Raw genomic sequence first — 25,069 nt, 5'->3', positions numbered from 1 at the left:
CTCTGTAGTTTTTATAAATCAGCTGCAGCAATAGCTAAGCAGTGAGTAGTCATACATTCATATTGAAAAATATTGCTTTAAAAATCACATATAATAAAAACTAATATTTGTAGAACACAGTTTCATTCTTTGACTGATAAAAGCCTGGGCCAATGAAGAACGCTATATACAGATAACTGGAATGAATATTTAACATACTTGTTTGAAGTACTTCAATGAGAATTGATACATTGAATCTATTTCTGAGAGACTGGCAATGACAAAGTAGATGACGGATCCCTGGGTGGCAACTGTCCTGTACTTCTCTCGAGCTGTGTTTATCTTTTGTTCTGTGGCTTCGGCTTCTTCTAGTCTAGTTTTAATGGCTCCTGAAGTTATCTGGAATGGTAGGGGAATAAGTGACTTGAAAGGAATAATTTGCAAATGACATAATCTAATAATACTCCCAGATACATAGAAAAAAAAAACTCAGCTTGAGAAACAGAACTTCAATACTGCTTTCATAGTTTACCTTTGACATGTTCAGGATATCATCGATATGCGCAGTTCATCAGGCTCTTATTAGCTGAACAATTCTCAAATACAGATTGTACTATTTGTATAAGAGCCAGTATGTGTTTGTGAAAACACACCTAACAGACTCCTAATATACAGCAATTATATATGTATTGTGGGGATGTGCTCGTGGTAGGCTACGGTAGCGGCGGCAGTATTGAGGCAATCACAGACAGTCTTTGTGATACACTGTGACTTTATTCACACCAACGGCATAACAGGCAATGTGCAGACCACACAGGTGCATATCCACATAGTGCATAAAACAAAAGTCCTTCCATAGAAAATAAACAGCAGGTTTGAGTCACCTTGTTTTGGACAGGCCACAGCAGTTCTGCAGGCTTCTAGGCTATCTGCCTTTGTCTCCCTCAGGCCAGAGCCCCTTTGGCTTGTAGCACCACAGGTCCCAGGGCTATCCTTCAATGTGTGCGGCGCCCAGACTCTCCTCCATCAGCACTCACTCTGTCTGTGGAAATCTCCAGCACAGCAAGACACACCCCACCCCCATCATCAGCAGGCTGGGTTCTTAAAGGCCCAGCTCCACCAAAAACCTGGGCTGGCCGTGGGGAACAGTAAGAACCGGCCCGGACACGCTGCGCCAGCAGCATTCGCCGCTGTAACCGCAATGATCCGGTTCTTACTCCACCGAGGCCAGGACCTCTGGTGGCACGTATCGTCCGTCCATTATTATTCCGGGGACTCTCCTACATATCCCCCCCCTTTGTTCACCCCTGAGGGCTTGAACATACCGTTCAAGCCTGAGGGGGTGAACACACGCACAGCAGTGTACCCGGGACAGGGCATCTGCGTTCCCCTGTAAGCGGCCGGCCCTGTGCTCAACAGTGAACTTAAAGTTTTGGAGGGACAAGAACCACCTGGTAACCCGAGCGCTCCCCTCCTTAGCCCGACTCATCCACTGGAGAGGGGAGTGGTCGGTCACCAGACGGAACCTTCTCCCCAGAAGGTAATATCTGAGAGACTCGAGTGCCCACTTGATGGCGAGGCACTCTCTCTCCACAATGCTATACCGGGTTTCTGCTGGGGTAAGCTTGCGGCTTAGAAAAACCACGGGGTGCTCTTCCCCGTTGAGCTCTTGGGAAAGCACAGCCCCTAGTCCTACTCCCGAGGCATCTGTTTGAACTACAAACTCCCGCTTGAAGTCGGGCGTCACCAGAACTGGGGACTCACATAGGGCCGACTTCAAACGGGAGAACGCCTCCTCCTCCTTCTCCCCCCAGCGAACCATCACCGACTTTCTACCCTTCAAGAGGCCGGTTAACGGGGCTGCCAAGGTGGCAAAATGGGGAATGAACCTCATGTAGTACCCAATCAGGCCCAAAAATGACCGTACTTGCTTGGACGTACGAGGCCTGGGCCAATTCCGGATTGCTTCAACTTTATTTACTTGGGGCCTAATGACTCCGCGTCCAATCACATACCCCAAATAGCGAGCTTCCTCTAGTCCCACCGAGCATTTTTTTGGGTTGGCAGTTAACCCCGCCTTCCTTAGAGAATCTATCACTGCCTGAAGTTTTGACAAATGACCCTCCCAGTCTGGGCTAAACACGACTATATCATCCAGATACGCAGAGGTATACTGGTGATGGGGCTTGAGGACGACATCCATCAGACGCTGGAACGTAGCCGGAGCGCCATGTAACCCAAAAGGCAACACCCTATACTGAAAAAGCCCCTCCAGGGTGACAAAGGCCGTCTTCTCCTTTGCCGCCTCCGTCAGAGGTACCTGCCAGTAGCCCTTCGTGAGATCTAGGATCGAAAAATACCGGGCTTTTCCCAGCCGCTCTATCAACTCGTCTACCCGAGGCATGGGATAGGCGTCAAATTTTGATACCTCATTCAATTTCCTAAAATCATTACAGAACCGTAATGAACCATCCGGTTTGGGAATAAGGACAATCGGGCTAGCCCACTCGCTTTTTGACTCTTCTATGACCCCTAGACGTAGCATCGATCTTACCTCCTGCGAAATGGCCTGTCGCCGAGCCTCCGGTACTCGGTATGGTCTTAGGCGGACTTTCACCCGGGGCTCGGTGATAATGTCATGCTCGATCAAGGTGGTACGTCCAGGAAGGTCAGAGAATACGTCCCTATTCCGACTAACAAATTCTTTCACCTCTTGTGCTTGTTTGGTCGACAGTCCGTCCCCTATCGTCACCCCAGCGGCGCTCTCCGGAACACCTGGTGACCCCGGGTCACTCCCTGACGTCCCGACAGAGGGCGGGCTGTCTGCAAACAAATTCTCTCTGTCTCTCCAAGGTTTTAGTAGATTCACATGATATACCTGTTCGGGCTTCCGCCTCCCTGGCTGGTATATCCTGTAATCAACTGGGCCCACCTTCTCCTTAACTTCATAGGGTCCTTGCCACCGGGCCAAGAATTTACTCTCGACCGTGGGCACGAGTACAAGAACTCGGTCCCCCGGGTGAAATGTCCTTACCCGGGCGGTTCGGTTATATACCCGACTCTGGGCCAGTTGTGCCGCTTCCATGTGCTCACGGACGATCGGCAACACGACCCCTATTCGGTCCTGCATTTTTCCTATGTGCTCTATCACACTTTTATGAGGCGTAGGCTGTTGCTCCCATGCTTCCTTAGCGATATCCAGTAGCCCACGGGGATGTCGCCCATATAACAACTCAAAGGGCGAGAACCCCGTGGACGCCTGGGGCACCTCCCGTACCGCAAACAAAACATAGGGCAACAGTAAGTCCCAATCCCTCCCGTCCTTAGCCACGACTCTTTTTAGCATGGACTTCAGGGTCTTATTAAACCGTTCTACTAACCCATCGGTTTGGGGATGGTAGACGGACGTGTGTAGGTGTTTAATATTTAATAGCTTACACAATTCCTTTGTTACTTTGGACATAAAGGGTGTCCCCTGGTCCGTCAGAATCTCCTTTGGTATCCCCACCCGGGCAAACATACTCATGAGCTCTTTAGCTATTACCTTGGCCGACGTATGGCGCAATGGGACCGCCTCCGGATAGCGAGTGGCATAGTCTAACACTACCAGGATGTGTTGGTGACCTCGGGCTGACTTAATAATGGGGCCTACCAGATCCATGGCGATCCTTTCGAAGGGCACCTCTATAATGGGCATAGGTACCAGTGGACTGCGATAGTGAGGTTGGGGGCTAGTCAGCTGACACACTGGACAGGACTGACAGAACCTCCGGACTTCCTCATATATCCCAGGCCAATAGAACCGTTGTAGAATTCGCTCCAGCGTTTTCTTAACCCCTAGATGACCACCCAACACATGCGCATGCGCTAAATCCAAGACCATTCGCCGGTAAGGCTGGGGCACCACCAGTTGTTCCACCACCTCCTGCCTCACCTTGTCTACCCTATATAACAGGTCCTGGTTATAGGCCAGGTGAGGAAATACGGTATCGGCGCCGGGACGCTGGGCAACACCATTAACCACCGACACACCTTCTCTAGCCCGCAACAACGTCGAATCCTGGAGCTGTGCGGTCCCGAAGGTTTCTCGGGGTACCTCCAGATCCAGGATGGACGAACTTTCTACTGTCTCACCCGCCAATACTTCTAGGGGAAACCGGTCAGGGTTACACTCGACCTCCTCTACGGTGACCCCTACAGCTGGGGTCCCTGCCTCGGGGTCCTCGGGCTCGGGACCTGGACATTTTCCTTCCCCATAGGTAGGCAACCCGTTCCTCCACAAAGTCCAGAACAGGGGAAAGTCCCTCCCCAATATTGCGGCATAAGGGAGCCGTCTCCCCACCCCGACGACATGTGGTACCTCCTTTCCACACACTGCCAGGGTAACCTTAGTGGTGGGATACTCCCTGCGATCCCCATGTATACAGACAATGGTAAGGGTTCGCCTTTCTGGGAGTTTTTCCGTTACCAGCGACTCATGGACCAGAGTTACCAGGCTCCCAGAGTCCAGCAGGGCCTGCATGGAGTGTCCATTAACAACGACATCACACACCGGAGGGTTGTCCGCCGCCAGCAGGGGGTCAGCTATATACACCGGTTGGGCATAAAAAGAGGACCGGCGAGCGAACCCGCAGTCCATGGGTTCGGATGCCCTAGGGCAGTTGGATGCCACATGTCCCCAGTCCTGACAATGCCAACATCTGATCCTCGCAGCCTCCCTCCTGCCCAGGGTATTCCTCCCACGGACTGGAGATCCACTCCCCTCCTTATGTGGTGGGATCCCTTTTTCAGGATCCCGGGTCGGCAACGGGGGCTGACGTGACTTCGGTAGTACCGCTGAGTCCCGCACCAAATCCTGAGTGGCCATATACCTCTCCACCAGGCTAACCAGTTGTTCCAGGTTGCCTGGATCGCCTTGTCCCACCCAGCGCTGTATGGCTCTCGGGAGGGTACGCACGAACCTGTCGACCACGACCCTTTCAACCATCTGAGAAGTGCTCAATATTTCAGGCTGAAGCCATTTTTTTACTAGGTGAAGTAAGTCATAGGCTTGTGACCGGGCGGGTCGGGACTCGGCAAACACCCACTGATACACCCTGTGCGCTCGCACATAGGTGTTTACCCCCAACCTGGCCAACACCTCAGTTTTTAGCCTCTCATAGTCCTTGGCCTCATCGCAGCTGAGGTCAAAATAGGCCTTTTGTGCGTCCCCCACCAGAAAAGGCGCCACCACCTCGGCCCACTGCTCCAACGGCAGCCTCTCTTGCTCCGCGGTTCTTTCGAATACCATCAGGAATGCCTCTATATCATCTCCCGGACCCATTTTCCTCAGGGCGGATCGGACTTTGTCCCTGGCGGTAGACACAGTCGGGGTTGTTGCAGTTGAAACTCCTTGCAGGGATGTTCGCACCGACTCTTGCATGGCTACCAGCTGCTGCATTAGGAGATTGTTTGTTTGCTGCTGTGCACACATAGCCTCATCATGTCTTTCCTTCTGAGCCTGCAATGCCTGTTGCTGCTGTACATTACTCTGAATCAGGTGCTTAATGGCCTCTTCCATCTTGTCAGGAACCATAAAACTTGCAGGCCTGATATATGACATGCAGTCCAACACAACTTTTGCCTCAGGCCTGCCTCACTGCAGGAATGCCCGCATCAAGCCACCAATTGTGGGGATGTGCTCGTGGTAGGCTACGGTAGCGGCGGCAGTATTGAGGCAATCACAGACAGTCTTTGTGATACACTGTGACTTTATTCACACCAACGGCATAACAGGCAATGTGCAGACCACACAGGTGCATATCCACATAGTGCATAAAACAAAAGTCCTTCCATAGAAAATAAACAGCAGGTTTGAGTCACCTTGTTTTGGACAGGCCACAGCAGTTCTGCAGGCTTCTAGGCTATCTGCCTTTGTCTCCCTCAGGCCAGAGCCCCTTTGGCTTGTAGCACCACAGGTCCCAGGGCTATCCTTCAATGTGTGCGGCGCCCAGACTCTCCTCCATCAGCACTCACTCTGTCTGTGGAAATCTCCAGCACAGCAAGACACACCCCACCCCCATCATCAGCAGGCTGGGTTCTTAAAGGCCCAGCTCCACCAAAAACCTGGGCTGGCCGTGGGGAACAGTAAGAACCGGCCCGGACACGCTGCGCCAGCAGCATTCGCCGCTGTAACCGCAATGATCCGGTTCTTACTCCACCGAGGCCAGGACCTCTGGTGGCACGTATCGTCCGTCCATTATTATTCCGGGGACTCTCCTACAGTATATATATATACAGTACAGACCAAAAGTTTGGACACACCTTCTCATTCAAAGAGTTTTCTTTATTTTCATGACTATGAAAATTGTAGATTCACACTGAAGGCGTCAAAACTATGAATTAACACATGTGGAATTATATACATAACAAAAAAGTGTGAAACAACTGAAAATATGTCATATTCTAGGTTCTTCAAAGCAGCCACCTTTTGCTTTGATTACTGCTTTGCACACTCTTGGCATTCTCTTGATGAGCTTCAAGAGGTAGTCACCTGAAATGGTTTTCACTTCACAGGTGTGCCCTGTCAGGTTTAATAAGTGGGATTTCTTGCCTTATAAATGGGGTTGGGACCATCAGTTGCGCTGTGGAGAAGTCAGGTGGATACACAGCTGATAGTCCTACTGAATAGACTGTTAGAATTTGTATTATGGCAAGAAAAAAGCAGCTAAGTAAAGAAAAACGAGTGGCCATCATTACTTTAAGAAATGAAGGTCAGTCAGTCCGAAAAATTGGGAAAACTTTGTAAGTGTCCCCAAGTGCAGTCACAAAAACCATCAAGCGCTACAAAGAAACTGGCTCACATGCGGACCGCCCCAGGAAAGGAAGACCAAGAGTCACCTCTGCTGCGGAGGATAAGTTCATCCGAGTCACCAGCCTCAGAAATCGCAGGTTAACAGCAGCTCAGATTAGAGACCAGGTCAATCCCACACAGAGTTCTAGCAGCAGACACATCTCTAGAACAACTATTAAGAGGAGACTATGTGAATCAGGCCTTCATGGTAGAATATCTGCTAGGAAACCACTGCTAAGGACAGGCAACAAGCAGAAGAGACTTGATTGGGCTAAAGAACACAAGGAATGGGCATTAGACCAGTGGAAATCTGTGTTTTGGTCTAATGAGTCCAAATTTGAGATCTTTGGTTCCAACCACCGTGTCTTTGTGTGACGCAGAAAAGATGAACGGATGGACTCTACATGCCTAGTTCCCACCGTGAAGCATGGAGGAGGAGGTGTGATGGTGTGGGGGTGCTTTGCTGGTGACACTGTTGGGGATTTATTCAAAATTGAAGGCATACTGAACCAGCATGGCTACCACAGCATCTTGCAGCGGAATGCTATTCCATCCGGTTTGCGTTTAGTTGGACCATTATTTATTTTTCAACAGGACAATGACCCCAAACACACCTCCAGGCTATGTAAGGGCTATTTGACCATGAAGGAGAGTGATGGGGTGCTGCGCCAGATGACCTGGCCTCCACAGTCACCGGACCTGAACCCAATCAAGATGATTTGGGGTGAGCTGGACTGCAGAGTGAAGGCAAAAGGGCCAACAAGTGCTAAGCATCTCTGGGAACTCCTTCAAGACTGTTGGAAGACCATTTCAGGTGACTACCTCTTCAAGCTCATCAAGAAAATGCCAAGAGTGTGCAAAGCAGTAATCAAAGCAAAAGGTGGCTACTTTGAAGAACCTAGAATATGACATATTTTCAGTTGTTTTACACTTTTTTGTTATGTATATAATTCCACATGTGTAAATTCATAGTTTTGATGCCTTCAGTGTGAATCTACAATTTTCATAGTCATGAAAATAAAGAAAACTCTTTGAATGAGAAGGTGTGTCCAAACTTTTGGTCTGTACTGTATATATATATATATATATATATATACACATACACACACACACTAGAGAAGGTTAGAGATAGATATACTGTATATTAGAGAAGGTTGGACACAGGAATTGGTGTAGCACAAAGCAAATTTAGCATTTAAGAATGCAGTAAAATAAACCTAAATTGTCAAAACTACATTTTGGGTCAAAAAGTTATCGGGCCGGATTTATCATAAACCAGCATGTGGTGTTGAAAATAATCATAAACACGCAGATTATTTTCTGGATCATTGTGTATATAACAAAACATGAATGTGCCACATAACAGCTATGTAAATAAAAATATATACCTCTAAACTGTCCCAGATCCGGTCGGACAGTCTCAAATTTCAGTGGCTTTCCCACGGTCCCGGAATGGCTGAGGTATGTCCAGTATTGGAATGGGGTGCCTAGGGCCCACCAATAAAATTTATTTGGGGGGCCCACCGTATGAATACATTCAAATATTACCTGCTCACACCGTTAGCCCAGCTCCCCGTACCTGCAATTCTGTCCCCACACACAGGTACAGGCACTGGGCTTCTTCACTCCTTCCCACTGCTGCACGCCGTGCTGACAGGTGTGGGCAGCATGGTTCTTAGTTGTGGTTTGCATTCCTGCCACCAGCATTTCCCTCCTGGCTCTGAGCAGAACTTGCACTCTGGCTCAGAGTTCCTGGTGTGTATTTAGGGTGTGTGCGGGCGTGTCTCTCCTCCCTTTTTGAGCCAGCCTGCGGACGCCCTCCATCTTCCCCTGCCTATAGACAATCTGCAGTAGGTATTTAAAGGCGCCTCCTTCTACAGGAAGGCGCCTGAGCAACTTAGGTTCCTAGCTAGTCTAGTTTCCTGTTTGTGCTATGATGTTCTGTTGGTTCTTGCCATTTTGTGTATCAGACTTTGGTTTACATATTATGAACTTGGTCTGACTGCCGCCTGCCCTGACCCTGATCTATGTTTACGGATTTAGCCCGACTGCTGCCTGCTCTGACTTCTGTCTTCATACCCTGACTACGCTTTTGTCTGATCAGCCTCTGGCCTCCCAGCATCCACTGGGTGTATTGTATCACCTGGAGGTCAGTCCAGTGGATTCACACTCAGGTCCCAATTCCCTTGTGTTCCAATTCTACTCTGAGGTAACACCTGGTACTCCCCTCGGGAAAGTCTCTCCTCACCATTAGAGGCATTGTGTGAAGAATGAGAGGTGTGCTCAGACATTGTCCTCAAAGGGAGTTGGTCACGCGGGGTAGCGTGTTCCCACCCGCTAGTCATAATACACACAGCAGCAAGATGCTACCAGATGATTGAATATCCCAACAGCAACTTTGAGAAGGTAGGTCCTCTATACCGAGAAGTCATTCCAGCTATCTGTTTGTGACTATAGTAATAAACTGGGTAGTTTCTTTAATAATCTATCAATTATTATTTATGAACATAGGCTGGTTGAGGTGCTGTACATTGAATATAAGTATGTAGTGCAGTAAGTATACTGTGTTATGTGCCACTTGTGCAGGGGGTAAGAGACCAGGGGCCCACCGAGGAGTTCACCTGTACGCCTGTGGGCCAGTTCGAGCCTGGGTATGTCCCGCTCCTAGCTCATTGTAATAGTGAAACAGGGAGACATCCACTCACCTTTCAGCTCAGCTGCCGGCGCTCCACAGCAGCACTATGATGTACTGTCACACATCACACTGCTGGACTGTGTAGAAGGAGCGGGCCAGGCAAGGAGTCAGCAGTGCAATGTGTAACAGTATCCTGCTGCTGCTGTGGGGAGCTGTGATCATCAGACGAACTAGGTGAGTATTTACTGTGTTTTTTTTTACTTCCTGTGAAGGGGGCACATGTCTGGGCATAACTACAGTGAGGGTGCACATATCTGGCCATCACTATTGTGAAGGGAGTACATGTGAGCATTAATACTGTGAAGGGGCAAAATGTGAGCATAACTACTGTGAATGGGGCACATATGGGCATGACTACAGTGAAGGGGCACATGTAGGCATTACTACTGTGAAGCGGGCACAGTGTATGCATTATTACTGTGTGTCGGCACAAAGGGGGAATAATATGTTGGGGCATTAAGGGGACTGGGTGTGTATAGTTATGCTTTGGGTGGAACTAGAGGCGTGCTATCAAAAAAATTGCCAAGGCACGCTACGCGTGCTGCAAATATTGTCCCTCTTTCCAAGTTTCCAAAGTTGGGAGCTATACAAATATTAGTGCTATTCTGTTTCACACAATCATATTTGATGTTAAAATTGTATTTTACAGTATGACACTGAATATTTGTGAGGGAATTTTTCATGACATGGCATTTCATATACCAGTCTTGATCTAGTTTGGAGCTGGAGGTAAAAGCTATAGGCCTCTTAATGTGGACATTCTATTATGAGCCTCCGTAACAGAGTCCGGTAAAAAAGGCTAGACAAAATATTGCTGCATGTAGCAGTAATGTATCTGTCAGGATTGTGGAAACCATGATGGAAACCCATTTTGTCAGTGAGATCCTTCACGCGCCATTGGTGTCTGGCATATGACAGATCAGCACTTCCATATTTTTTCCTGCACTGGAACAGAAAAATGGAAAAGCTCCACTGATGTGAACCTAGCCTAACATTTGTAATCCAACAACTAACTGATAGTCTGAGGTACTGTTGCTTCGGAAATTTTTACTTCAAAGACACAATGGCCAGATTTACTAATATTACAGATGGCGTAAGCTTACCCAGGCTGTCTAGACTTGCATCAGATTTATCACAGGGGCTCAGGCTGGACGATAAATGTGGTGCAAGGATAGACACTTTTCACTGACTCTATACAAACTATTGGTCAGCTTACTTTGAGACACAATTTTACGCCAGAATTGTGACACAATTTTGGCACAAAATATTGCATCATAGGCGCGTCCCCTTGAACATGAAGCTCCACCACTTTCCACTAAGCCCCACCCCTTTTCAAGTATGTTGGACAAAAGTGTAGAAACCCTAGATGCGGCAAAGTGCACCAATCTGCACCTCTTTTTAGACAGAGTTTTGGCACAAACACATTAGTAAGTTTGGGCTACTGTGCCAGAAATCTATCCATGTACTAGTTCACAATGATTTTGTGTTTCATTAATTTGCCTAATTTAGCATTCTAAACTGTGTTACTTGTGGGTAAGGCTACTTTCACGCTAGCGTTTTTTGCGGATCAGTCATGGATCTGCAAAAACGCTTCTGTTACAATAATACAACCGCACGCATCCGTCATAAATGGATCAGGTTGTATTATGTCTTCCATAGCCATGATGGATCCGTCTTGAACACCATTGAAAGTCAATGGAGGACGGATCAGTTTTCTATTGTGCCAGATTGTGTCAGAGAAAACGGATCCTTCCCCATTGACTTACATTGTGTGTCAGGACGGATCCGTTTGGCTTTACTTCGTCAGCCGGACAGCAAAACACTGCAGGCAGCGTTTTGGTGTCCGCCTCCAGAGCGGAATGGAGACTGAAGGGAGGCAAACTGATGTATTCTGAGCGGATCATTTTCTATTCAGAATGCATTAGGGCAAAACTGATCCATTTTGGACCGCTTGTGAGAGCCCTGAACGGATCTCGCAAATGGAAAGCCAAAACGCCAGTGTGAAAGTGGCCTAAGCTGTTGACACCTTAACCCTAATATAAGGCTTGAAAGAAAGGTACATTCCAGAATTTCAATGCATCCCTCAATCTAAAGTGACAAGGGGCACCAGGCACAAAATAAATAACGCTACAAGGTAAATTGCTGACCTTAGATTCCTGCAGTGTATTGATAAGTTCTTCATTATCCAGGATATTTCCTTCCGATGTGAACAGCAACTTTAAGATTCGCTCTTCTATTGCTTTTAGCTGATTTTTGTCAGAATTAATTCGAATAATAAGTTGGTTCCTTTGCTCCTCTAGATCTGGTCTCTCAATTCGTACAACATCACTGAAAAATAGTTTTAGTGCACCAAAAATAATCCACTGTTTTTGTAATATGTCTCTTATGAAACTGATAGGTGGCATTTAGAACAGTTTCTTTAGGGTACAGTCAGGTGAGAAATATTTTCTGCAGCAGAATTTCCATAGCAGATTCAACTGCAATTCTGCTGCAAAATCTGCATGTGTTACATGCAGATTTGACACAGATGTTGCTGCAGATTTGGTAAGCATCTCATCCTATGCATTTCAGAGGATGAAATCCATGGTGGAGATCTGTAGCACTAATTAGTATGCTGTGGTTTGAAAATCCATAGGTCAATGTCTGCAGCGACTTTGTAATATCTCATCCACTTTGCTGGTACTGCAAAACACGGTGGATTTTCCCACTGCAATTCCACAACGGGAATACTGCCACCTATCTGCCATATGTGAACTTATCTTAACTTTTTCAATACCAAACTACTCTTTGAAGTAAAACAAATTATTAAAGAGGTTCTGCAGTTTGCTTAAACTGACGACCTATCCACTGGATAGATCATCAGCTTCTGATCAGCGGGGGTCCGATACCCAGGACCCCCGCCGATCAGCTGTTTGAGAAGGCAGCAGCGTTATAGCAGCTCCGCTGCCTTCTCACTGTTTACCGCTGTTTACCTAGTGACGTCACGACTAGTATCAACTGGCCTGGGCAGGGCTAAGCACCATTCACTTGAATGCAGCTTAGCCCCGCCCAGTGATACTAGTCGTGACGTCACTGGGCCAGCGGTAAACAGTGAGAAGGCCGCGGAGCTGCTGGAGCGCCGCTGCCTTCTCAAACAGCTGATCGGCAGTGGTCCCGGGTGTCGGACCCCCGCCGATCAGAAGCTGAGATGATCTATCCAGAGAATAGATCAAATAGATCATCAGTTTAAACAAACTGCAGAACCCCTTTAAAATGAATAAGAGCTTCTTACACAATTATCAATAAGAGGATTTTTTAAAATACTGTGGAATTAATTAATGATTTTATGCCAATGTTGTGCTCTAGAAATGCCACAAACGTTTGCTCTTTTACACCGAGCTCACCACTTTAGTAAAATTTGGTGGGGCATGGATGAGAGGGGCAGGGTTTACAGTGCCCAACAGATTAAAGGGGTTGTCTCACTTCAGCAAATGGCATTTATCATGTAGAGAAAGTTAATACAAGGCACTTACTAATGTATTATCCATATTGCCTCCTTTGCTGGCTCGATTCAATTTTCCTTTGCATTATACCCTGCTTATTTCCATGGTTACGACCACCCTTCAATCCAGCAGCAGTGCTTGCACTCTATAGGAAAAAGTGCTGACCTATGTGCACTGGGCTTTTTCCTGTATTGTACAAGCACGACCACCGATGCTGGATTACTGGGTGGTCTTAACCATGGAAACAGACGGAGTATAATATGATAGGAAAATGAATCTAGCCAGCAAAGGAGACAATATAGACAATCCCAATACATTAGTAAGTGCCTTGTATTAACTTCCATTATTTTCAAAAGGTCAATAAGACAAATAAAGCATTTTCATTACATCTTAAAACATAACTTTTATTTTTGCTTCTAAACAATAACAAGTAACCAGTTCACACAGCTGATATTTTTTGATAATTCTATTTAGTCAGTAGTTATTGTTTACTAGCGAAAATAAAAGTTATGTTTTAAGATGTAGTAAGGAGCACATATAATGAAAAGGCTTTATTGGTCTTAGTATGCTTTTGAAAATAATGAGAGTTACAAATATGCCTTGACAACATGTGCTCAAGGTCAATTTGTTGGAATTATTGTATTAACTCGCTCTACGTGATAAATACCATTTGCTGAAGTGAGACAACCCCTTTAAGGCTATTTATGCCAGTTTTCTGGTGCAAGTTTCACCTGAAATCTATGCCAGCTCCCAGCTGGAATAGATTTCCGATTCTGGTGCATGAACTACTAAGATGTGGCAAAATTAGAGGAATGAACCCTTTAATAAATTTGACGCATTTCAAGATTAGTGTTGGAAGCACCAGTCTTTATAAATTGCCATTACTGGGAACATCCAATATGATTGTGTGCAACCTGCTTGTTTTTTAGAAAACCCTTGAGTTCACAGAAATGTACTGCCCTTGTTCTTTATATTTAAAGGATAAATAGACAAATCTAACCTGAGCAGTTGATCCTCGAGGCCAGATCTGGTCACGGTGAAATTAATTATAGTAACTTTGATGCATACCTAGACAACAAGACAGATCAAGATGAAAAAAAGAACTAATATTGAACTGTACTAAGAGCCTTTTGTTTGTTTCTTTATTATCTAAAACAACCATTAAAAAAGGTTAAATCTAACTTTTTATGTTGCAAAAAAAGATAAAATAATACGCTAAAAATATATAATTTATCTTAAAGGGAATCCGTGACTAGCAACCTCCCTATCCAATGCTTTGCACAGACACATAGCTGTGGTTCACTTGATTAAAACGCTGTTCTTCTTTTGTTTATCCGAGGCTCCATTCCCGAGTACTTTTTTCTTAATATGAAAATTAGGCCTCCGATGCAATGAGGGCGTCACCACTCCCCTTGTTGCCACAAGTTCTGCTCTCTTCTGTAGTCAGCACCTCCATGGCTGCTTGCTTTGCAAATGCCTGGCAAAGCAGCCAGAGAGAGGATGGCCACAAAATGGATTGGAGCTTGGGTGCAACAAGAGCAACAGTGATGCCCTCAGACGTCTAAGTTTTTATATTAAGAAAATGTATCATAACTCGGGACCGGAGCCTAAGATCAATAAAAGAAAAACAATGGGGGTCATTTATGAAATACGCATAAAATTTCAGGCACAGGTTGTGGCGAAGCAGTTAGTTGCACCACCATCTGCGACTTCTCCCCGCTGACGCCAGATCTAAAAAGTTGGGCATGGCATGGGCAGGAAGGGGATGGGCCGGCAGACCTATCTCATTCACCATTTACTATGCCTGTTTCAGGCGTAGAAAAAGGACTAAGTGTAAGACAGCAAGAAAGCTGTATTACATTTAGAACTGGAGGAAGATCCGGCGAAGTTATGAAGAGGCCGATGCCTCTTCATAACGTCGGCGGATCCAGCGCAAGCTTTGGGGTTTATTAAGAATGGAGTCTAAAACGCCGGTCTTAATTAATGCGCCCCAATGTTTTAATTAGAAGACCCACAGCTATGTGTCTATGTTGGACAGGGATGTCACTGGTGACTGATTCGGATACGAATTCCTCACTATTACCTCACTGCCACTTAGGTTTACAGCAGCATTTATTTTTATCTGCCTGTATGATGACATGCTGTCCATAGGAATGACACATCATTGAGCAAGCAAGCCAGCATTGATGTATGGTAACTATGGTCAACATCTCACTGCGTAGGCTTACAATTAGCTCATGTCCTGACCAGCATGCAGTTGTGTAAATTCTAAATTCAAAGTTAATATTAACGGGAGTCTGTCAACAGTTTTAACACCTCAGAACTATTGGCAGTACTATATAGGTGATGGTGGATCAGTGAAAGCATACCTGGGCTGTTGATCATGCAGACCGTATGATCAAGAAATCCAACTTTTCGATACCCTTGTTGCCGCAAACAGTGCCATGGAGGTGAAGCCCCCCTGCTCAGTGCCTTCGTCTCTATGAACTGAACACATCCCTAGACCCTCGCCTCTAGTAGTCTACTCATTGGACACTACAGCTGTCAGTCAATGCAGAGAGAAGGGGTTGAGGATTTGGGGATTTCTTGGTCATGCACACTGCTTCGCTGTCACCTAGATGCAGCTGTTAGCAGTTTGAGGTGTCAAAATTGCTAACAGACTAAGGCTAGTTTCACATGTGCGGATGTGCTCTCCGGCAAGCTAGTCCGGCATAGAATGCCAGGGATTGGCCAGACAAAAAAAAACGTTTATTTAATGGAAATACAATACCTTTACATATTATAACATTCACTTTGGATTTATTGCAATTGGTAAACACCAGAAGATTTTAATTTATTTTTATAAACTTCAGCTACTTAGACGCTTGTGAACATTTGTCTACCAGCATGTACAACACCAATTAAAAGGTCAGCACATCTATTCAGAAAAGAATATTAGCTTTCAAATATAACAATTTGACAGCTCAGTGGAGCAACGAATGCTGCGAGTAGCGGTAAATACCTCTAATCTTTCAAATCAATTATGTTTAATAACACAGTGAGGGGATTATTATGTACAGAAGGCAGCAATGACTTTACAGACTCGGGACAAGATTTATTTTATTTTCATTTCACTGTCTTTGTATGTTTAGCTTCACAAATGCTATGCTTGTTAAAACTATTAGCATTAATATGACAGTGACATTTTGTTTGGGTAGAAGAAAATAGAACATTTACCAGTGGATGGTGGAGAGAGGAGTCCGATCAACACCATCACTTATTTTAGTGTTCAGTGTATATGGATAGGCTCAGGCCAATGCTAAAACTTTTAAATTGCTGCCATATAAATGCAATGTTTCAGTAAGGTAGAGATTTCCCATGGCGCAAAAACCACCCGGTGGTTGGATTGGATTACAGGGTTCTTTTATTAGGTAAGCGGTATCTATATCTCGGGCTGCATACCTTCCGTTTATGAGGGGCTTCTGCTAATATTATAGGTGCCTACACTAGAGTTGTGCCTAGCTAAGCACAACTCCACAAGGTGCGCCTCCAATTTTGGAGATACTATTTATCTTCTATTTAAGACGTTATTACCCTATGGTGCGCCATTTTTTTGTTCTACAGCTCAACAAAGCCTGCTCTAATTACATATAAATGCAATGAACCATAAATGCATCTAATGCTTGCAGAACAAATTTGAACATTGTTTACAGAACATTTCCCTTTGAAATCAATAGAAAAAAAAAAACTAAGTGAAAAAATTGAAGCATGAATAGTTATACAGGGTTCACAAAGCTATTTGGCCTTTCCAACAGGGTTATATCGTACGTATAAATATATGAAAATGGTATTTGAGCAGAGTCCAAAGGATTAGAGGGACTGTGCAGTGTCAGGATATTGATGACGTATCCTTAGGATAGGTCATTAATATCAGATTGGTGGGAGTACAATTCCTAGGAACCTAGCTAGCATCCTCTTAATTGTTTACCTGCACACTCCATGTGCTGACAAGGAAGTTCCTTGGCGGCAAGAGGTGGGGCCCCCATGGCCCTCTCGGACCTTGGTGGCTCAGGCTTTGATGACTTGATGTGTGGGTATAATATATTTAAATTGAATTCCAGTGTGTGAAAGTATTAACTAAGTGGGAGGCTGCATTCTTCGGTGGAGGAAAGTTTTTCGGCCTCCATTTTGAAATCAGCAAAACTGAATTCAGTTCAGGTTTTTCCAGTGGGAAGGGGATCATGTGATACATCAACCTTGGCTAGAATTTACTCAGAAACACACTGTTAGTCTTGACCTATCTTTATTTATTTAGGAGTTGAGCAAGATCAAAGTTTCCTAAAGTGCTTTACATGACTTGTTCTATGTGTCCACCACTGTGCCGGATGCACAAGGTTAAATGTTTAATCCATTCTTTGTGAACTCGCTGAAGAACCGCAGGTTATACTTATTCACAGCACTGTAGGATTCACCATTTCTCAATATGCAATATGGCTCACCTGAACTGGTAAATCCTAAAATTCTGTCAAAAAGTATATTCTTCAGCGAGTTCATGAAAACTGGATTAAACATTTAACCATTTGCATCCAGCAGAATAGCGGACACAAACACGTCATGTAAAGCACATTAGGAAACGTTGACTTCACTTAACTCAAACAGGCAAAGATAGGTCAAAACTTACACTTCCTTTGTGTTTGAGTAAATTTTAACCAAGACTGATATTTCACATGGCCCCCTTCCCACTGGAAAAACCTGAGCTGACTTTAATGGCAGACAAAAATGTTTCCTTCACCAGATAATGCACTCCCAATTAATACTTTCACACATTGGAAGTCAATTTTCTACAGATTACACCAGTTAAAATGCTGCGTCCTGACTTGCTTCACTCTGCATATATGTATATACACACTATATGGACAAAAGTATTGGGACACCTTTTCATGGCCTCCCATTCTAAATTCATTGGGCATTATTACAAAGCTGGTCCCCTTTTTGCATTGGTCTCCATTCTTTAGGGATGGTTTTCTACAAGATTTTGGAGAAATGTTTCTGAATATTTTTGCCCATTCATCCAGAAGAGTATTTGTGAGGTAAGACATTTATATAGGATGAGAAGGTCTAGCTCTCTATCTCCGTTCTAGCTCATCTCAATGGTTTCGATGGGGTTGAAGTCAGGTCTTTGTGCAGACCACTCAAGTTCTACACCAAATTTACCCTACTGTACCATGTCTTTATGGACCTTGCTTTGTGCACTTGAGCTGGAAGCAAAGAATTGTCCACAATGTCTTGGTATGCTGAAGCATTAAGATTTATCTTAACTGGAACTAAGGAGCCTAGGCCAGCCCCTGAAAAACAACCCCATAACATTATCTATCCTCCATCAAACGTTACCATTGGCACAATGCAGTCAGACAGGTAACATTCTTCGGCCACAGAACACATTTCTGCTGCTCCATAGTATAGTGATGACATACTTTACACCACCCCAGATACTTGGCATTGTGCTTCGTAAGATACGTCTTGCATGCAGCTGCTTTGCAATGGAAACCCATGTTATGAAGCTCTTGTTGCAGTTTTTGTGCTGATGTTAATGCCAGAGGAGGTTATGGTGTCAGCAGAGTGTTGACTGCTTTTATGCACTAAATTGGCGACCCCACTCTGTAACTTTGCATGGTATGTCACTTCATGGTTAAGTTGCTGCGGTTCCCGAACACTTCCACTTTGCAATAATACCACTCACAGTTGATAATGTAATATATAGTAGGGAGGAAATTCTACAGATTGACTTGTTACAATGGAGGTATTATATTCAGTACCATGGTGGAATTCGACATTCTTTTACAAACATTTGTAAAGGCAGACTGCATGGCTAGGTGTTGGATTTTATACACCTGTGACAATGGAACTGAAAGCATCACCTCAAATAAATAATTGAAAGGTGTGTCCCAATACATTCGTCGATTTAGCGTACATACATTTGAATAGAAATATATAATATATAGTTCTGCTTTGTATTTTTTACTTAAAGGGAACCTGTCATCTGGATTTTGGGTATAGAGCTGAGGACATGGGTTGCTAGATGGCCGCTAGCACATCGGCAATACCCAGTCCCCATAGCTCTGTGTGCTTTTATTGTGCAAAAAAAAGCTATTTGATACATATTGAAATTAACCTGAGATGAGTCAGAGCTTGAAAATATGACTCTTCTCTGGTCACACAAGTAAGATATGACTCGTATGTTAATTTGCATAAAAGGCGGGAAGAACAAAAATGCATAATACTTATTGAATTTATCTGCAAATGAAATTAAAAGTGTAATTTATATGTTTAGGGTAACACAATGAACATTTTGAAACGCTCAGTGAGGGTTAGCATAGTAGAGGTGACAGGTTCCCTTTAAGACATTGTGGATCTCTGTACATTCTGTATATAATTTCTACTGTATTCTGACCTTTACTAAGTTGTACTAAGTTGTCCTGCCTAATTTATCTTCAAATGGATGAATGCAGAATGGCTGATTTTCCTTACCTCAGGAAGATAGTGTGGATTTGGCATTTTAGTTGTCATATAGAACCTAAAATTCTTGTCATAATCAATGTCAGAGTCTCCAAGGCGAATTAGCGTCCTTCCACCTGACACGAAGGTCTGCTTCAGAAGAATTGGCTCCAGAGCAGGATCTAAGCTTTCCTTCAGCTTTAATTAAAATGAGAACATGTTAAAAACATAAACAAACAGTTCTACATATCCTTATACTACACTAATATTAAAAACAATTGAAAATGTCCTCAAAAGGTGCATCTAATTGTTTTTTATTAGTCATAGCAAGACCAATGCCTTCATATGCTTAAATGTCCACAGAATATTTTTGCATACTTTCACAAACTGTGTTTTATCTTTTTTTCAGGCACAACTTGGTTTTAATGTGGTACCAGGTTCAGATTTCATAAAGAGAATTTTTTTGGGAAAACATTGTTAAAAATGCTAATTAAAATGTTTACCTTATTTTAAATGTAAAGGGGTTTTCCAACTGATGACCTATCCTCTGCAGTAGCATCCCATTAGCTCTCCAGGCACATCACCGTACATTGTACAGCGGCTGTGCTTGGTATCGCATCTCAGCCCTATTCACTTCAATGGGCCTGAGCTGCTCCTAGGCCATGTGACCAATGAACATGACGTGAGAAGCTACGGCCTTACTGTGAGCACTGGTGCCTTCTCAGACAGCTGATATGCGGCGATCCAGGGTGTCGGATCTCCACCGATCAGATAAAGATGACCTATACAGAGGATAGTTCATCAGTTAAAAAAATCTCAGAAAACCTTATAACATAGTTAATCAGACAAATTTATGATAAATTATCTTTTGCCCAACCTGTATCATCGCTATTAGGGGAGAACTGGGAACGTAAAAGTGGCCCTGGAAATAACCTAATAGTGGCCCCAATGTTGTAGGTAGATCCAAATTGACAGAAGGTGGAGCAACACAACTAGATGCGGCCAGTGGCGTACCGCCCATAGAGGCAGACCACGCCGTTGCTATGGGGCCCGCGGCACAGGGGGGCCCGGAGCGCATGGAAGGCTCCGCCCCCTTTGTCTACTCTGCACAGTTTATCCACAAAGTTGTTTTCCCTCGGGTCCGGCCGTCCTGCTCCCCCCTCCCCCGACCGCTCCATGATCCGGGCTGCGGGCTCGCTCGTTCCCTGCATTTTACACTGGCCGTTTAGCAGAGCAAAGATCCTGCTGCTGATTGGCCAGGCAGCAGGAGCAGGCGCCGCTGAAGCACAGACAGAGGCGTGCAGCCAGAGTAGTATCCTTCTGCTCCGCTCATGTCTGCCTCAATTCATCACAGTAAGTTCAACTGCAGTCCCGAGCCCGACCCCCCCCCTCCCCTCCTGCTGCTAGACTGAAGGATCGCTCCGTCCGGACAGTGAACAGTGCACATAAACACACTGTTGTCTAGTGTGCCTGTGCCACAGTAAGATGGGGAGGGGGGCCCTGTAGGCTCGTAGATGTGACTTAGTCAGGTGGACAATGTGCTTGGATAATAAGGGTATTCTTGATGGGGGAGGGCAGCAGCAGCAAGCAGTGTTTTTTTGTGTGTGTTTTTTTTAAGGGGGGGGGGGGTGTCTGTAGACTAATAGAGGATTCAGGAGGACAATGTGCTCCAGTGTGCTTTCCTCCTACTCCTCACCCCCCCCCCCCCCCCCTGGGCATTTCAGGGGGCATTATAGGGATTTTAACTCCTTGACGCTGATGGGGGATATGATTGGTGGCTTTGGGCACACTTAGCATCAGCCGCAAAGAGTTGAAGGGGTTATCCAACCCCTAATGCCCCCCAAAATGCCCGGGGGAGGGTTATGACACAGACAGGAGGAGCGATATGTATGCGTGCTCCTGCCCTGCACTCGCTCAGCTGTGCTCACATACATATCGTGCCCTGTATCCACTGTCCTGTGCCCACTCTGCTAAATCCTAACATAGCCCATCTATGCCCGGCTTTACCAAAGCAGACAGGCAGGAGCAGCGATGTGTGATGTGATCATATTTATTTTATGTATGTGTGTGTGTGTGTGTGTGTGTCTGTCTGTCCCTGTATGTGTGTTTCTGTCCCTGTGTGTCCCCATCCATCACTATGCCCATAGTGTTCCTATGTCTTGACACAGGTGCATCAGGACGTTCTGTGCGGGGCAAGAAGAAGAAGAAGATGGAAGAGGAGGCAGCGCCGCCAACATAGAGTCCCGTGGGAGAGACACAGGGAGGCACACTAAGGGCGTAAGTAACACTACCACATTATCTACACTAGTGTTATCTGTGGTTTTACATAGGACTGCAGGTAACACTACCACATTATCTACACTAGTATTATCTGTGGTGTTACATAGGACTGCAGGTAATACTACTACATTTTAGGTAATCATCGAGCCATCACTATGTTATCTGTAATCAGAGAGCTATCACTGTGTTATTTGTGCTGTTACATAGGACTACAGGTGACATCTACTACATTATCAGTACTTAGATAGTTATCACTGTGTTATTTGTAGTGTTACATAGGACTGCAGATAAAACTTTTATGGAATATCCACAGAAGTCCCATAGATTCAGATACCACAGGGTTTTGTTCCTACGGCATTCCCTTTACCGCAAAACTGACCTGTGCCCTTCATTCCTTCATTCTCTGGGTCAGTACGAATACGTACGAACGTATGTATACATTTCTTTATTGGCAAATGGGGGTGTGGCGGGGGAGGAGCCAGGACAGGAGGTGGGATGGGCCAGGCATGGGTAGTGGGTGGGGTTAGGGGGCCCAATTCATATTCTTGCTATGGGGCCCAGTGATTTCTATGTACGCCCCTGGATGCGGCCAATACAAGTTGGCAGGGTAAGTAATACCATAATGCAGCACAGAATACCACCCCACAGGAACAACTACCACAGTACAGCACAAAATACCTCCCCAGAAGCTATCCGCCTGGGGTGGCCATCAATAGCTGCCATGTTCTGTCCTCCTCTTCCAATTGTCTCAAATTTATGGAGCAAGGGCTAAGGAGGTGAGATGTGGGCCACGACACCAAGCCAGACCTACCTTTACATGTTGCCTGGACTTCCTCTAATAATGACCGCTATAGTTTCCTCAGTAGTATGAACTGGCCAGTGGCAATGGGGAAGGCTTGGGTGGCCCTGTGAGCATCAGCCCACCAAGAAAATTCCCTGTAAAGTCTATGGCCAGTCCGCCACTGATCGCCATCAATATAAAACCCAAAAACATAGGTCACTATTGTTTGCGCAGTTAGGGAAAAAAAACGAATGACTTAATCATTCCAAATTTTTTTCTCTTCACTTTCACAGCCTTTTGTTTTTATTCATGCATTTTTATGGATCTGAAGGAAGGATAACATGACTTGTGCATACAAATAAAAGCTAATACAGTAATGATGTAATAATTCCTACTAGTATGCTCTGGATACGAAGGGATGCTGGAAGGACATAGATCATGTCCTGGCAGCATGGTCCTCTCCTCCATGTTAAAGACCCAGGATGTTTTTGAAAAGTCCGAACACAGGAAAGAAGCATTTTTGTTCCATTACAGAGCACAATGCTCACTTTGCTAAGCATTTTTTGTGACAAAAAGTTGATAATTTCACCTTCCTTTCACCTCAGGGGGATCAGGATAACACTGCTTTATTGCACAGACTGCCATGATATAGGACCACATACTGAAAATAATGTTCAAGCTGTACAGGGCACTTTTACACGATCAGTATTAGGTCAGTATTTCGCATCATTATTTATGAGCCAAAACCAGGAATGGAACCTACAGAGAAAAATATAATAGAAACACTTGCCTCTCTTCCGTTTTCTGGTACAACTACTGGTTTTGGCTTACCAATGCTGATTCAGATACTGGATAAATTATGACCACGTGAAAGTGGCCAAATAGAGAGACTGTGCTTATATGAAGAGACTGCTAAATTGAGAGACTACATCTATAATAGTTAAAGTCTCTCTTTATATCATTTACTTTATACACTGGCGGTTCTATGAAAAGACTGATTACGGCCTCTTGCACATGACCATGGTTTAGTTCTGCATCCGAGCAGCATTTTTTGCGGCTCGGGTGCAGACCCATTTACTTCAATGGGGTCGCAAAAGATGCGGACAGCACTCCATTCCATGGCCCCGCAAAAATTATAGATCATGTCCTATTCTTGTCCATTTTGTGGACAAGAATAGGCATTTCTATAATGGGCTGTCTGTTCTGTTCCGCAATTTGCGGAAGGCACATGGGCGGCATCCGTGTTTTGTGGATCTGTAACACCACAGAGTTGTGTTACTACACCCCGCTACTATCTTCTAAGAGCCTTTATACTGTCATCAGATATAATTTACATTATGTCCTCCACAAATGTGCATACAAAACTATGTTAAAAGTAACGGTTCATGTAATTAGCCTGGTTACCAGTAGGTGGCAGCAACTCATTGGCAGGTACAAGTTACAGTTTAGTGTATCTGAGCTGGAATGGTTTATTCCAGCTTAGCTCCCCCTCTGTGGAGAGGTGGGCTGGTCCCACATCCTGCAGTATGGGTGGAGAAGGAAGTTAGAGTGAGTGTGTCAGCCACCCCTGCTAGGGGAAGGCTGTGTGATAGTGTCCAGGAGTCCCCCTGCATAGGGAAGACAGCAAGGACATAGTCTCGGCTGAGGCATGTCTATATATATCCTAGCTAGAGCACCTTCAGCTCTGCTGGATGAAGAAGCAGAATCTACAGACCAACTCCAGAGTTCCAGGAAGAAAGCCTCCCCTGAGAATCCATCTGTGAGATTAGTCCAGAGTCCTAGGAGAAGCCTATTCCTCCTCAGCTAGTTTGTCCCCACACAACAGAAGTTACCAGATAAGTGCAGAAGCTAATCGTGCCACAATTACAGAGCTACCAATCAGACGTTTATCCTGCAAGCTCCACATTTAAAGCAAAAGTACTCATTCATGCCAATAATTGCCAAAACCTGCTGGGACCAAGAGACCAAAACTGTATACTGTTTGGATGCAAGTTACCTCAAGTAAAGCAACGTTTGAACTTTATCTAAAGGTCTGGACATCATTTATTCTGCAAAGTTCCTCTATTACTCCTATTATCACTACACTCAAATTTATTGCTAGGAGTCCGGCCATACCCAGGTAGGAGACACCGTGACACAACTACCACAAAACTATAGAGACATTATAGACCATTACACCACTCTAGCATTCCTAATCTTGGACATGCATTATAACACCTCGGAAGGGCCCTGGAATAGTACCCTGCGCACGCTGCAATTGGCGTCATGACAAATACAGAATATTATCCACCCATACCTGGCCACTGCAGATCCGCAATTTGCGGACCGCAAAACACGGCGCATTTGTGTTCAAGAGGCCTAATTCTTAAGGGGAAATCTTAGGATCAGATTCTCAAAATCAAATGTGGTATACCCACAGAAGTGGAACCCATTACAAACCCCCACATATATAGTTGATTACATCTTGGACTTCTTGCTACTTTTGCTTTCATGTTTTCATTTGTTATATGGGTTTCAAAACTCTTGCTGCAATTTTACTTTTAAAG

General features: G+C 45.0%; 1 protein-coding gene across 1 annotated transcript in view; it reads right to left on the bottom strand.

Annotated features, from left to right (window-relative positions):
- DNAH6 (dynein axonemal heavy chain 6) overlaps positions 1 to 25,069 on the bottom strand; it is a 363,279-nt gene that overhangs the window by 130,053 nt on the left and 208,157 nt on the right. Inside the window, exons 57-60 of the mRNA XM_044304479.1 lie at positions 19,496 to 19,660; positions 13,989 to 14,056; positions 11,654 to 11,834; positions 199 to 378 (exon numbers count right to left, since the gene is read on the bottom strand). Of these exons, the coding sequence (XP_044160414.1) occupies positions 199 to 378; positions 11,654 to 11,834; positions 13,989 to 14,056; positions 19,496 to 19,660 (594 nt within the window). The remainder of the gene's footprint in view (positions 1 to 198; positions 379 to 11,653; positions 11,835 to 13,988; positions 14,057 to 19,495; positions 19,661 to 25,069) is intronic.

This window comes from Bufo gargarizans, chromosome 1, assembly GCF_014858855.1.
Source record: "Bufo gargarizans isolate SCDJY-AF-19 chromosome 1, ASM1485885v1, whole genome shotgun sequence".
In the NCBI taxonomy this organism is placed as follows: Eukaryota; Metazoa; Chordata; class Amphibia; order Anura; family Bufonidae; genus Bufo; species Bufo gargarizans.
The sequence above is the reverse complement of the archived record's forward strand: the minus strand, read 5'-3'. Positions and strand labels throughout refer to the sequence as shown.